The sequence below is a fragment of the Chrysemys picta genome, chromosome 8 (genome assembly GCF_011386835.1).
Source record: "Chrysemys picta bellii isolate R12L10 chromosome 8, ASM1138683v2, whole genome shotgun sequence".
Classification (NCBI taxonomy): Eukaryota; Metazoa; Chordata; order Testudines; family Emydidae; genus Chrysemys; species Chrysemys picta.
In genome coordinates this window covers 15,503,052-15,517,639 of record NC_088798.1, presented here as the reverse complement: position 1 = coordinate 15,517,639, position 14,588 = coordinate 15,503,052, and the positions used below count along the sequence as shown (strand labels likewise).

General features: G+C 42.8%; 1 protein-coding gene across 1 annotated transcript in view; it reads right to left on the bottom strand.

Annotated features, from left to right (window-relative positions):
* The window catches only part of FGGY (FGGY carbohydrate kinase domain containing), a 197,314-nt gene that overhangs the window by 37,062 nt on the left and 145,664 nt on the right, over positions 1–14,588 (bottom strand). The window contains 3 exon segments of the mRNA XM_065553922.1: positions 6,423–6,517; positions 10,473–10,593; positions 14,280–14,354. Of these exon segments, the coding sequence (XP_065409994.1) occupies positions 6,423–6,517; positions 10,473–10,593; positions 14,280–14,354 (291 nt within the window).

Sequence of the window (14,588 nt, the reverse complement as noted above, 5' to 3'; positions counted from 1 at the left end):
TGCTCTCATCCGAAAGATAAGGATTTGGATACTTTATTTGGAATATTTTATCAAGAGCAAAAATCTGTAAGATTTAAAAGTTGGATTCTGACTGCTTTGGGAAAAAACTATATATTATACTCCTTAAAGAGCAATTAGAGTATTGTTATATAAGGAGGAAGAAAGTAAGGCGATAAATTGGTGCTTAGTGTCTTCTGAGAAGAAACATGCTTAGGATTACAGTATGACTTCTTCAAGTAAGAAACCATTATTGTTGCAGTAAATATAAATAATGGGTCTGATCAAAACCCCAGGAAGGTCAATGGAGAGATTCCCATTCATTTAAGCAGGCTTTGGGGTAAAATATATTGATATACAGATAATTCACCACCCTGTATTAGGAATCGTGTTCATTAGAGACTTTCTAAATCAGTGGTCACCAACCCGTCAATTGCAATCGATGGGTCGATTCTGGAGCCTCGGCTAGTCGACTGTGAACTCTGGAGCTAAAAGTCCAGTGGCGCAGTGGGCTCGGGCAGGGTGCCCCAAGCCGCTCCCAGAAGCGGCTAGCTGCTGGCACATCTCTGTGGCCCCCAGGGGAAGAAAGAAGGAGGGGTGAGGTGGCTTCATGCGCTGCCCCTCCCCCAGCACCATCCCCGGTTCCCGGCCAATGGGAGCTCTGGGGGCGGTGCTTGCAGATGCAGGCAGCACACGGAGACCCACTGTCCCCCTCAGGGGCCACACGCAGAGACGTGCCAGCAGCCAACCGCTTCCGGGAGCGGCATGGTGCCACAGCAGGCAGGCAGACTGCCTGAGCCCTGCTGCGCCGCCAACCAGGAGCCACCTGTGTTAAGTGCCTCCCGGCTAGAGCCTGCACCTCGCTCCCCTCACTGCACCCAACCCCCCAGCCCACAGTTGAAGATTTTTACAATCATGTTGTTCATTCTATTTATCCATTCATATTCCTATGCATGTATCTTATTTTCATGCTAGGACATTTCCAATATTTAGAATTAGAATTTAACATTGAGTATAAACATTATATTTTGTAAGAAAAAAGTCAGAGAAATAGGCAAAAAAAAAACAACAGTAAGTACACAGCTTTCATCTAATCCCGAAGACGGCATCCACCCTGCCAGTTTAACCCACAAAGCTTGCAGCTCATATGGAAATGCAACTTTTGTAGTCTTCTCAAAAGCTGAAGTCCTCCAAATTAGCTTAAATATGCAGTAAATAAATAACTTTGTAGACGATAATTTAACATTGTGTTCTTAGAGTGCGTTGTAGTCCTGGGTCCGAGTCACCTGTACAATGCGGGCTCTTTTGATCAGTCAAGAATAGTATTAGTAATACTAAGAACAGTAATAGTAGTAACTTCAGCATCATGCACGGAGGCACTGAGTTGTTTGTGTGATGCTGCTAAAAGCTCCAGTAAGCTCCTGCCACTGACAAAACCCACTTTCAATCTGCTGATTCAGCGTTTAACGTTGTACTCTGATCTCTGCTAGTCATCACTGCGCTACAACCCTACCCCGTGGTTATTTAAGGCTCACCGTGTGTCTGGAAACAACAAATTTCAGCAGAATCCCAGCCCTCCTCTATAAACGCATCTGAAGGACCCGCGCCAGAGCTCCCTCCCAGACCCCGCACCCCCTCCCACACCACAACCCCCTGCTCCAGCCCGGAGCCCCCTCCTGCACCCAAACTCCCTCCCAGAGCCCACACCCCTCACCCCCTCCCACACCCCAATACTCTGCCCCAGCCCGGAGCCCCCTCCTGCACCAAACTCTCCCCCCAGAGCCCACACCCCTCACCCTCTCCTGCACCCCAATCCGCTGCACCAGCCTGGAGTCCCCTCCTGCACCCAAACTTCCTCCCAGGGCTTGCACCCCTCACTCCTGCTCTCCAACCCTCTGCCCCAGGCTCAACATTCACAGTTGAGAATGTTACACGATTTGTGACAATCCCTGAAGGATTTTGGATCTATAAACCACAAATGATGCTAATAAAAAGTAAAACTCATGAAATGTCCAGTGGATTCTATGAGATTAGGTGCAGTGTCACCATATGACGCCTCTACCCAAACTCCCTCCCAGGGCTTGCACCCCTCATTCCTGCACCCCAACCCCCTTCCCCAGGCTCAGCCTGGAGCCCCCTCCCACACTCCAAACCCCTCAGCCCCAGCCCAGAGCCTGCACCCCTGCCCTGCACCCCAGCTCCCTGCCCCAGCTCGGTGAAAGAGAGTGAGGGTGGGGGAAAGTGAGTGACGGAGGGAGGGGGGAATGGACTGAGCAGGGCGGGGCCTCAGGGAAGGGGCGGGGCCTTGGGGAAGGGGTGAGGCAGATCCTGGGTTGATCAAAAAGTGATTTGGGGCTTAAAAAGGTTGGAGACCACTGTTCTAAATGATATCACTATTGTACTTCTTTGTTCCCCCTCCCCTGGACCAAGGATCTCCCCATGGCTGTGAGGTCTGTCTCTGCAGCACCATCCTCATGGAACCTGAAGAAGGTACGCCACATGACTGGGGATCTATGGAGAGCAAGTTGTGAGCAAGAGAGGAAAGCAAAGAGAGTCAAGTTCCAATGCCTCTCCCAGTCATGGGTACAAACAGGCAAAGTTCAACTGTAATTACTATTGCTTATTATTATTATTTTATTTTAACTTTCTGCACAGCACTTGGCACCTTGGTTGGCAGAGCACTATAGCTCAAGGCCAAGATTTTAAAAAAATGCCTAGTGATTTTGGATGGCCCAGTTTGAGAGCGGCTAACTTGAGACACCCTAAAGAGGCCTACTCTTCAGAGAATTGTGAGCACCCAACCTCAGAAAGCCAGACCACTTTAAGGTACCTCACGTTGGGCATTCAGAAACCAAGGCACCCATTTTTAAAAATGTTGCCAAAATTACTGGGACAAATCCAATCAAAACTCCCACATAAATGAATGAGAGTTCTGACTAGGTAAGGGCTGAGTAAATATCAAGCAAAGGGCTTATAATATGCTCCTTTATCGTTATACAGGACAAACAAAGAGCTCTGAGCAATGCTACACTATATCACTAACAGAATACAGTCAATAATAATGTCTCCTATTGACAAACATTATAATGAAGCTAACCATAATTTATGGGAGCAGCACTGAGAACGGTATTGGTTGGGAAGAGGCCCGCAAGACGGTGTGCTAGAGAAAGGAGATCAATATAATGAAAATGAGATTACAACACTGGATTTAAGCTTTGTATGGCAGCGTTAACAAAGCGTATGGGGTTTACATGGCTTCTAGTTTCTGATTCTAGTATAGTCAATAGATGGATTCCTTGTTAAAAATTATTTTTAATCATTTCAATTGTCTATGGTGCTGTGCAACTGGTACTGCTGTATGTTGCGGGTAGCCTATTTTAACCAGTGGTGTGTTCTGAAAAGGTATTCAGTGGAAACACTTATGGTGCGATTTTTCCAAAGCTGCAGGAATATAACTGTGTGCTATGACAAGGTTCAAGTGCACGACATGCTCCCCAGTGAACAAGAAGCTCAGATACCATGGTAATGAGCGTGATAGAAATACTAGAGAGACAGATCAGTTTCCCCCCTCCCATGAACAGAGGCAATAAGGAACGGCTATGGTCCTGATCCAAAGCTCATTAAAGTAAATGGAAACAATGCCACTGACTTGAACAGGCTCTGAAACAGACCCTATAAGAGTGGCTGCTTGGGGGGAGACTGCCTTTGGGAAGGTCAGGCCCCAGAGCCAGGGGTCATAAGACTGGGCTGAACTTCAGACCAGGGAGTTTTCCCTTCATTCTTTTTTTCTGCTATGTTTACTTATTTTGATTTCTTATACTAAACTTTTTTATTTAAAGAGGGGTAAAAAGCATTGCTGAATGTGACTCGCTCTGTTTTTTCTGCTAAATCCTCCCACCCATTTATATGGACCAAATCTGTGCACAGTTACTGCGATTATTCATTCAAATCACTTATTTTTACACTCAAAGTGCCAGGTATGCATCTAACTGGCCACTGGAGTGTGAAATTGCCAAGTTGCACATGCAACTGCAGTAACAGCACATGTAAATTAGCAACATAATTGTGCCTAAGCCGTTTTGAACGTCACACCTTTAAAGTTTAAATGAGAGCCAAGCCTCTTCGACTTTATAAGCTAATTCTTTTTTGCATTTGTATTTTGATCATGACAAAGTTTCCCAGCCGAAAAGCATAGTTTCCAACTGATTGCTGGCCATGTGCCATCATGCAATGTCTTTATCAAAGGATCAAATGTATTATTTTGAATGTTACGCTGCAGTGAGCCACTGACTGATTCAGGAATGCAACAGCTGACTCAGATAGGCTGTCAAAATATGTTGCATCAAATACTACAATCCAGCACCTTCAGAAACATTTCTGAACGTTTGAGGTTAATGGGAAATGTAGGTGTTCAGCACATCAGAAAAATCAGATCATTTTTACTTAGGTGCCTAAGAATGGATTAAGGTACCAAATATTTAGGTAGTCAACAATTTTAATCTCAAATTCTACAGACACTGATGGGGACAGCCAAAAAGTGCTGGTGCCTGACCTCAACATGTACTGTTTCAATAGTACTACCTAGGTATTAGCTCTTATACAGTGCTTTTCATCAGAAGATCTCAAAGTGCTTTACAAAGGACGCCAGTATCAGCTTGTTATGTTAAATGGGAAAACAGAGGCACAGAGAGGTTAAGTGACTTGTCCAAGGTCATCCATCAGGAATTACTGGTTTCCTAATTTAAAAGTGTGTACTTAAACTTCTAGAATGAGGTTCCACTGAATGACATCATCACAATATTTTCATTCAAGGAAGCAAATATAATAGTTCTGTGATGGAATTGGTTGAAAGGGTCCTGTTGCAGTTTACATGAGAAAACCTTTTGAAGGAATACGCTGCATTGTAGCATGAGACAGGGTATTTCATCTGACTTTCTTGGATGGATTATACTTTTGACACATTTTCGATAGGCCAGGATGAGGAGATATATTTAAAATAAAAACACATAGGAGAAAAAGCAGCCGAGTCTGAGCAACTTCACAGCATACGATTTTACTAACATTCACAAAACCAAACCTAGTACTGTGAGTTTTGAAATATTAACGTACCAAGTATCAGTATGGATGACAGCTTAAACTTTAAACCAAGCACCATTTTTATTTGAGGCCAGGCGGTAATCTTCAGAAGATTAACGGAATGGCAAGAATTAAATAGGAAGCCCTGTCACAAGACGCTTTTTCTGAAATCAATTGCATTTTTCAGAACGATCAAGTTCTAGCTGCAAGCACCACAATGCTACAATACAGATACACTACATAACAAGATACTTAATTTGCTGCAATGGGATTCACGTTACTGAGAGAATTCTCATGAAAGGAAACTGCTATTCCCAGGTAAGGCATATAATTCAGCAGAACCTTCACTCTTCCATTCCCACATCTGGAAAAATGTGAAACACTGCGCCAAAGGTTCAACTGGTGTAAATCTACGTATTGGCTTCAATGGAACGATGGCTGAGGAGCTGCACCGCTATTCCAAGGGACTCCTCGCTCAGTTTCCGTTCAAAATTTCATTTAACAATTTCTGTGCTTGCTTTAAAAAACGCAGGCAGAGGCTGTTCTGGTACGAGAGTATGTGCAAACGCATTATAATGTACCGTCTAGTGCCTATGTGTGCAACTGCAACATGAAACCAGGCAACACCTGTTTAAATGTTTGCGACTGTGTCACTCTCTAGCAGCTGATCTACAAAAGATACAAGTTCTAATGCTACTTCTACTAGAGTTAATGAAGTTAAGTAGCTGGAGTCTGCGTTTCTGGAGCAGACATTCCTAAATTCCATCCTTAATGGTGACCCTAGAGTCATTGTGGTGGATGATTGCAATACTTATGTGGGCACGGAAGTTTTACAGTGTGGCCCATGTTTAAGATTCCCCAGTGCCAGGAAGTGGAGGCAGGGCTAACCATGAACGTGATAACTTGGGATGAAAGAGTGGATGTACTAGCAGTGGTCACAATCTTAGGATCTGAGCCTATATTGAGCTCCATGTGGAGCTATATTCACCAGGAGCTCATTGCAGAATCAGGGCCCTACTGAACACCTTCCTTGTTCATCTGCCAAATTGCCTGGGTGAACTCTACAAGCAGTGTCTTGTGCTTGCCTCACCTCCTCACAGCTAAAAGACAAGTTTCTCCAATACACAAAAGAAACACAGGTATAGCAAAGGTAGGGCATGCTTCAATGAAAGGGGGAGAGGAACCAGTAAATACATCTGAATTGGAATTGGAATACATTGGAATCTTCCTTGCTGAGCAGAACCTACATTTTTCTTCCATCTTAATTATTACCTGTGTGTGATGCCAGATATAAAAGTGCACATGAAAAGCGGAAACAGCAGGACTCGAGTTTTTCCATTAGTACATACCTGTATTGAGGCAAAATCTCCAGAAGCACAAGCTCCAAGAATAGCAGAACCAACTAAAACAGACTCCACCTCTTTGGCCAGGACAATGGGCTTGCCTATACAAGAAAGTGACACACCTCTGTTAGGGAGAATGAAATGGTGCAGCGCTAAAGACACAACAAATAATTAAAGTGGGGAAAAAAAGGAGGTTTATTCTATCAGCCAACTACACAAAGCCCATACATGGCTAAGCAATGGCACTTCTACAGTACCTATCCCAGGCTCTAGGCAAAATACAGAATTTATATAAAAATTTCAGTAAAATATTAACACACACAGTATAGATTATACCAGAACAAAAACCCAGACCTCTTCCCAATTGCACACATCTTTAAAGCCAGCCATCCACACCCTCTATATCAGTCCCCTGCTTAAAAGGTGACCTGTAGGGGGAAAATGAGATTGTGTCATTTGTTTTGCTTCTTTACTATGTGTTTAATAAAACAATGTTTGAGTTCTTTCCCTCCTCGCCCACAATATGTAACAATGTCAGAGCTCCTCTTTCCTCTTTTTTTGTTTTGTTTGTTTTTTTTGTTTTCCTGGAAGACCCGAAGTGATAAACTGGGAGTTTTCCCCACTCTTCAGAGAAGAGACTGAATTCTAACAGAGATTTTTTTCTTCCAACAGTTTGTAAGACATGTGAGTTAAACAGGAGATTTAAAACCGCCACATAATAAAATATAAAAACAAATAACACCTTCCATCTACCTTCCTGGCACCTGTGATATCAGATACTTACTAGTTCTCTACCCTCTGCAGTCTTTTCCAGGAAAAACTGCGTAGAAAAGAGCTGAGTTTTCAGTGTAAAAAACACAAGTAGAAAAAAAAGTGAAAGAACAAAATATGAACCTTTCAGCCTTCCTCACACCTCATAAAAAAGCCAAACATGAGGCACAAATCCATATCTTTTCCTAGTTGGAGGTCCTTAGTAACAGTCATTACCATTAGGTTAACCAATTCTTTAGTACTCCTGCAGTATTTGGCATTGTTGTGAATTCCCTGATTATTATCATTGAGTTAGTTGCATTCTGTGGCTGGATTTACATATTAAAGGCCCATACTGCAAATAATACTGGGAGAAATGCTTCCTGCTATGAACAGCTGCATTTAAGTCAATACAATTACTCCTGGTAATCACTACTCCTGATACTAAAATGTAGAGTTGGGTTCTAGGATTGCAAGGTGCTAAAGTAATCTAGAGGCTCTTGAACCTGCTACTCCTATGTAGGTCTTCCCTTGTAAGGGTCTAGGAAACGCTTTGTTAACATCAACTTGTAGAGTTTCCTTCATCGTCAAAGTGGGAATCACAAGGACAACTCATGACAACATTCTGGAGCCAGATACTCAGTGGCCTTGTGACAGCTTTGCATCACTCCACCTGCACAAAGCTGCCTTACCCCAGCTCTCCAGGATAGTGGGATACTTGGGTGGCACAAAACGACTGCATTTGCTCCTATGCCAGCTCTTGTCTCTCCAGACAGCCTCTCTACCCCAGCAATCCTTCACTGCTGGAATGGCAGGCAGCCAGTGTTACTTAGGACATCCCTCAAGCTTCTATAAATTGTATCTGGAGGGGATCAGCTCAGCATAGGTGGACATAGGATTGGTAAGGTGATCATATTTCCTAAAGGGAAAATGGGACACCACGTGGAGCTAGCCCTAGTCCGCCCCTTCATCACCACCCCCTGCGCAGGGCTGGTCTGAGCCACTCACCCGAACCCTGCCCCGCTCTCCATGTACAGCTGGGGATCGCTGCTTGCCCAAGCCCTGCCTGCCCCCCATGTGAGTTTGGGGCTGGTGTTGCTACTCGCCTTAGCCCTGCGTGCCCCCCGCGGGATGCTGGGGTCACTGCTTGCCCAACCTCTGCCTGCCCCCCGTGCGAGTCGGGGTCTGGCATCGCGCCAGCTCTGCCTGCCCCCTGCCTGAGCCCTGCCTTCCCCCACTGCGCAGGGCTAGCATCACCGCCCTCCCACCCCCTGCATGTTCCGCCACACCTGACTTTTTTTGACAAAAGCTGACAACTGATCAAGTTGGCAAGAGCAAACAGGACAAATGCCCACTTTTGTCAAAAAGTCAGGACAGCCAGAAAAACGGGATGTATGATCACTCTAAGGATTGGTCACTTTATATTCCCCCTCTTGAGCTGCACCCACAGCTCAGAATCTGGGCCTGGACCTTTGAATATTTCCAGATACACTAGAAAGAAATGTTACTCCTAGTATCAGTGTTTGTAGAGCTTTGAAGCACTGGGCAACTTTCAGTGTGCTTTAAAACTTTACCACATACTTTCTTAAAGTGCCCTCAGAATGAACATATTCATCTTACCAGCTGAACAACAAGAGTCTGATGCTTTTTAAGCCATCTCTGAAATTATCAATTGGCAGTCTACATGGCTGAGTAATGGCACTTGTATCTAACAGTAACATATTCGGAATTTTTTTCTTTTCCTGAAAGAATGGGGGATTGATCCAGGAATGTTAGTTATTTTATCTGATAGGCTCTAATGAGTTCAACAGAAGCAAGAGCATTTCAGTCAGATGAACTTTGACATCCCTTGTTAGTCACACATTTTACAAATGGGGGTATTCCAAGAGTGGAAAAAGGCCTTTTTGTCCTTAATTGTACTTAGCCATTAGTTATGGTCAAAGGACTCCAGTTTAAATTTTAACAAGAATACCTATTAATAGATCTTTTATTTCAGACATCAGAAAGCAGCTTTCTATTCCAAGTCTAGTTGCAATGAAACTGACCATATGTTTCTTTTGATTCAGATAAGGGAAGGTGTGGACTTGATAAAATCTTGTTTGACAAATAGAAAGCACCAATGTGGCAATACCGTATATATCTAGCCTAGGTCAACGACCATTGTGTCATCTGGTTCTCTGTTTCTGCTTTCATTTAATATAATTACATGATGCAGATTTTCATCTCTTTTCCTGCATCAAGGTAGGATGTCTGTTTTGATGTCAGAGTGATGCAAATCTGCACACCAAATTCCTCAAATCTGAGCTTTATACTGGATCCAAAACATCTTGACTGTTCTTAATTTGAAATATGCCCCCAAAACACACACAGTTCACAGATTTTCTGAAGTCTCTTAACTAAATGACGTTATTTTCTACATTTTTAAAGAAAACATATTGAACTGACTTACAGATGTTCAAAGACACCCAACCTATAAAGATGAAATGGAGATTACAAATAGACTGCAAGCTTGGACTCTGCTCCCGCAAATATATCCACATATACAGGTCCTTACATCAATGTGAAACCTTATCAATGTCAATGACACTCTGTGCAGGAGTCAAGCTCTGCAGGATTGGATCCTAAATTATTTTAATAACTTGAGGTACTGAAGGAATTCTGATTATGCGGGCTTTGTATAATCAAGAAAACGTTCAACGTAAGCAACTGAGGTCCGGGGAAAACCCTATAGAATTCAAATGGGATGAAACCAACAGGGGGCTTTATAGAAATTGAAAAGGTTCTATCTAAAACTTATTCTAAAAACTTACATGGCTAGATTCTCAGCTGAGGATCTGGTCCATTTGATTTAACAGAAGAATAATTTCTATAGAACGTGTAAACCAACGTACAGAATTTTATAGTAAACAAAATCCCTGCTATACAATTCTATAGGCTGGTTTAAAAAAATCTATAGAAATGTTATAATTCTCAATAGTCTATAGCATTGTCCTATAAGGATTTCAGAGAACAAGGTCTAAGAGTGGGAAATCACATAGACAGTTTCTCTATGTTCTCTGTTTGCTAATAACATGGATTAGGGACCTTTGTTTACACCATATCTTTGTGTTATTCCAGTGTCTTTAAATTTCAGGAAATCCAGTCTTTCAGGAAGTAACATTGCATTACACAGTTTTTGGCCAACCAGCAAAATAGAGTTCCATCTACTGGGCGTATTTATTTTTCCAAACACAAAGTTTTTAGCCACCTAAAATAATAAAAGTAGTTTACTGTCCTCTTTTTCCCTGTTTCCTTTGTCTAACTTACCGGTAATGTCAGCATGCATCTGCACAAAGAGGGGATTCTTGCTCAGCCCACCGCACAGAAACAGAGTGCTGATGTGATGCCCAGCAGACTGCATAGTTTCCAAAATATGTCTTGTTCCCAACTTGAAAGACAGAAAAAGCCTGATGAACATGGAAAACTTACTCAGAAAGAAACCTGCACTAAGTGAAGGCAAGGGTTAGGCCTACAGGAGAAGGGACTTAGTTTATCATCAGGTCAGTAAGGTACATTGTATGATCCACAGTGACCAGGAACAGGAAAACTCATACTGCAAGCATTAGGGATGAGGAACTAGAAATGAAAGGAATGTACGAGGGCAGCAGGCTGGAAACAGCACCTTGGGAGTTGGCTGTAGGAGGAGCAGGGCCTGATAGCTGGGAACCTAAAGGGCAAGGAAAGTGGTCTGGAGCTGGCACAGAACCAGGCTGTGAAGGCTCAGGAGAAATCAAGGGGAGACACTGAGGAGTGGCTGTTTGTGACCAACAGAGCAAGTGACAGGAGAAAGCAATTAAGTGCAGCAAGGGCGCCCAGGAGACACAAACAGTGCCAGATGCAGCCCGCCAGAGCTAAGATATCGCCACCATCCCCTCCCATTTGCTTAGCCCTCCTGCCTCTGACAAAGCCTTGCAGCACGACCTGAAGGTCAATAAAGTTGGGATCTGTCAGACTAAGGGGAAAGCAAGTCAAAGAACCATCACTTAAACTGTTTGGTCTTCAGCACCATCCCTTTTAAACCAGGGGGCTGTTATCTAAGTGCCAGCTTGAGTTTTGGGCTGCTTCTGAAAACTGAGACCAGTTGAGTAACACCAGATTTGGGATGTTTACTGTGAAACGCGGGCACAACTTTGGCTCGGCCTTGAAATGTAGTTTGGTTAAAGGCAAAGTGGTTATGATGAACTAAAACAGCCACTAGCCCAGCTGATTAAATCGACACAGAGGGCTAACTTTCCAAATCATACAGTGAAGATTTTAAATGATAGAAAAATAAAACTACCCTAAAAAGAGTCTCTCTCCTAAGAACTGGCATTGATGATGACAATTATATTTCTGATTATGCTCACAATAGTCTCACTGTTGTACTGAATTTTGCCACACAAGCAGCCACAGGATAGATGCTCTCTTTCACAGCTGCTGCTATTTACATTTATTAGCAAATTCCCCCAACACACAGACACACAGACACCAAATACTTTGAAAAAGAACATGCTGTGAAAATTATTTTGTGTTTACCTGCCTGGAAAATTTTATTCAGCGACATTTACATTACAACTAGACATTCCACTCAGGGAGGTTAGGGTGGGGAGGGGTGGGAAGGACTAATTTAATCTTAAATTAGAGAATATGCAAATTGAGGGGCTTGAAATGCAAATTTTATTTTAAAAAAATCTCCCATTGTAAAGAAAACTAGAGATTAACTGTCCATGGGTATGACTTGGATTTTGACAAGGTTTGCACGTTTGCTAATGTTGGGTTTAATGTCTGATGTTGCTCCGATTGAAGTCAATGAGTGGTACAGGACTCCGGCTCTAGGGAACAGGAAATTTTTCCTTGTAAGGTTACATAATAAACATAAAGCTAAAATTAGGGGGAGGGGAATTTTGAAAACTAATTTTGTATATAATAAAGATAATCAGGAAGGGCAGGCATAAATTTCCCTCAATCCATTTATTATGATTGCCTACTGTTTCAATGGAATTTTAAAAGCAAGTGTGTATTAATTTACCATGAAGAGAAATTTAGTGCATAACTTATCTTGATATTCTGTATCACAGACAAAAAAAATCATTATAAAAAGATGATACTGAACTTAATGTTAAAATGCAGTATATGAAACAAAGCAATCAGATAATAGGATGTCCAACAGAGAATGCGTCCACTTCATTAGTGTGAAATAACAACAGGGCACGCATTAGGTACTGAAATGTTTTTGTTTTCAGCCTCTTTAATGGGGCAATATCAGGAAAACACACACATTCTTATATTTAAATCATAGTATTGTATTAAAGCACCCAATATATCACAATTATGTTCAGCTGAAAGGGGTCAATAGTCAGCACTAATGAATTTCAGGCTCAGATTAAATGATCAGGATTTGCTGAAGGAGTGTTAACACATCAGATACGTAATTCACAGTAAATTTCCCGCATCTGCCCATGCTGCTATCCCAGACGGTGTGGCGTGACACTGGGATTTTGCATGCCATATTGATCTATGTTATCCATAAACCCTTGTCCCCATTAGAAAACAACGGCCAGTGTTAACTCCAAGGATGGCAGAAAAACATGGCCATATTATCTCATGATAGCTGGAAAGATCATTAATTTCATCACTGTACCAGTCCCTGTCTTATGCACATCGTACCTGCAGGGATGTATGTTTACACTTACGCGGTATAGTTTTGTAATGAAATAGGCAGAAATCAGTAAAGAGTTTAGGTGTGAAGATACTACAGTAATAGGGACCAGTACAAAAGACAGACAAACATATAGATAGGTGAACCACAGGGAGTAAATATTTATAAATACAAGCTGACTGATCCACTCTAGCAAAGATTTTTTTGTTGCTGTTTAATCAAACAAGTCACTTGGGAAAAGTGGGGCTAAAGTTAAATTTATTCCAGTAAAATCACACCCACATATCCACACCCACATCTGCACCATATACATAATTAATGGACATCTGTGGCTGTTTGTTTAATGTAGAGGTATGGTGGTCTCTCCATCTACTTTAACATAAACCGGGGTAGGGGTTGAGAGGGGAAATAAATCATCCACACGGGTCAACATCATGCCTTGCAACAGAAAAACTGCAGGAGGAGTGAAATGCCAGGAGTGTCAGCCTGCAGAATTACTGACGTCACACTACAGGGGTGAGGAAGGAGAGGTTTGTAGCGGCTCAGGGCCCTGTACCTACACAAGCTCCCTTTCCCACCCTAGTAGCACCACATCGTACAATCCACACCATCAGCACCGCCCCATGTCGCACAGTCTCTGATGTGCGCCTGGGGAAAGCACTCCCTCCACGACCCTGCAGGTTTCATGGGGATAATATGGCATATGGCAACTACTCACACCCAGGCATATCTCCCGAACCGCACAGAGCTGCACCTTGCAGGTTCATGCAGAAGTGTACCTCTAAGTTTGGGAGAGATTAAGGGCAAGTCTGCACTTAAAATGCTGCAGCTGCGCCACTCTAGCACTTCACCAAAGACGCTACTATGCTGACAGGAGAGCTTCTACTGAGAGAGGAGGTAGTTATGTCGATGGGGAAAGCCGTCCCGTTGACATAGCACGGTCTACATCAGGGGTTAGGTTGGTATAACTGCATCGCTCAGGGGCATGGATTTTTCACACCCCTCAGACACGTAGTTACACTGATATAAATGTATAATGTAGACCTCGCCTATGTTTCTCTCCTCCTTATAGACTTGCCATCTCCTTTTGGACTGTATTTACACATCTTTCACCTCAGACAGAAGAGGAGGCGGCTCCATAGTGGTGCATACCCAGCATTCCTTGCCTTGTCAGAACAATTTGAGGAAAACTCTTCTAGGGAATTTTCCTCCCTGCAAAGAGAGTCCTTCAGGGTTTTTTCCATGGGAGGGGGCAATCCTCTCCATACATGTGATGTTTATCTTGCTCCTTTAAGAACTCATTTGGTGAGTTCATTTGTAATTAGAAATCTATTTTACAGGAGGGCATGATCAATCTGCAGTCTGACACAGAGTGCAATTCCTTTAAGTAAGTCCTTCATGGTTTTATAAAAAGCAGACTCTTTAAAATGGCTTACAGCAATGGCTTGAATTGTGGCCAAGTAGATAAGAGCGAGTTCATCAAGGCCCTGATACAATGTCAGTCCAACAACCTGCGTGGAACACAAGAAGAAAATGTTCAAATCTAGCAGAGGTGGAATTTCAGCATTTTCTGTGAAACATAAGGCATGCTTTCTTGTTGCTACACGTTTAAATGCAAATTCTAATCCTGTCTTTGTGAGCTGCACACATACTGTTACGTTAAACATATTACTCCCGATCTGGGTAAGAACCACAGAAACTGATTTTGCCCTTGCAAAGAAACAGTGAACAAAATATCATTTTGT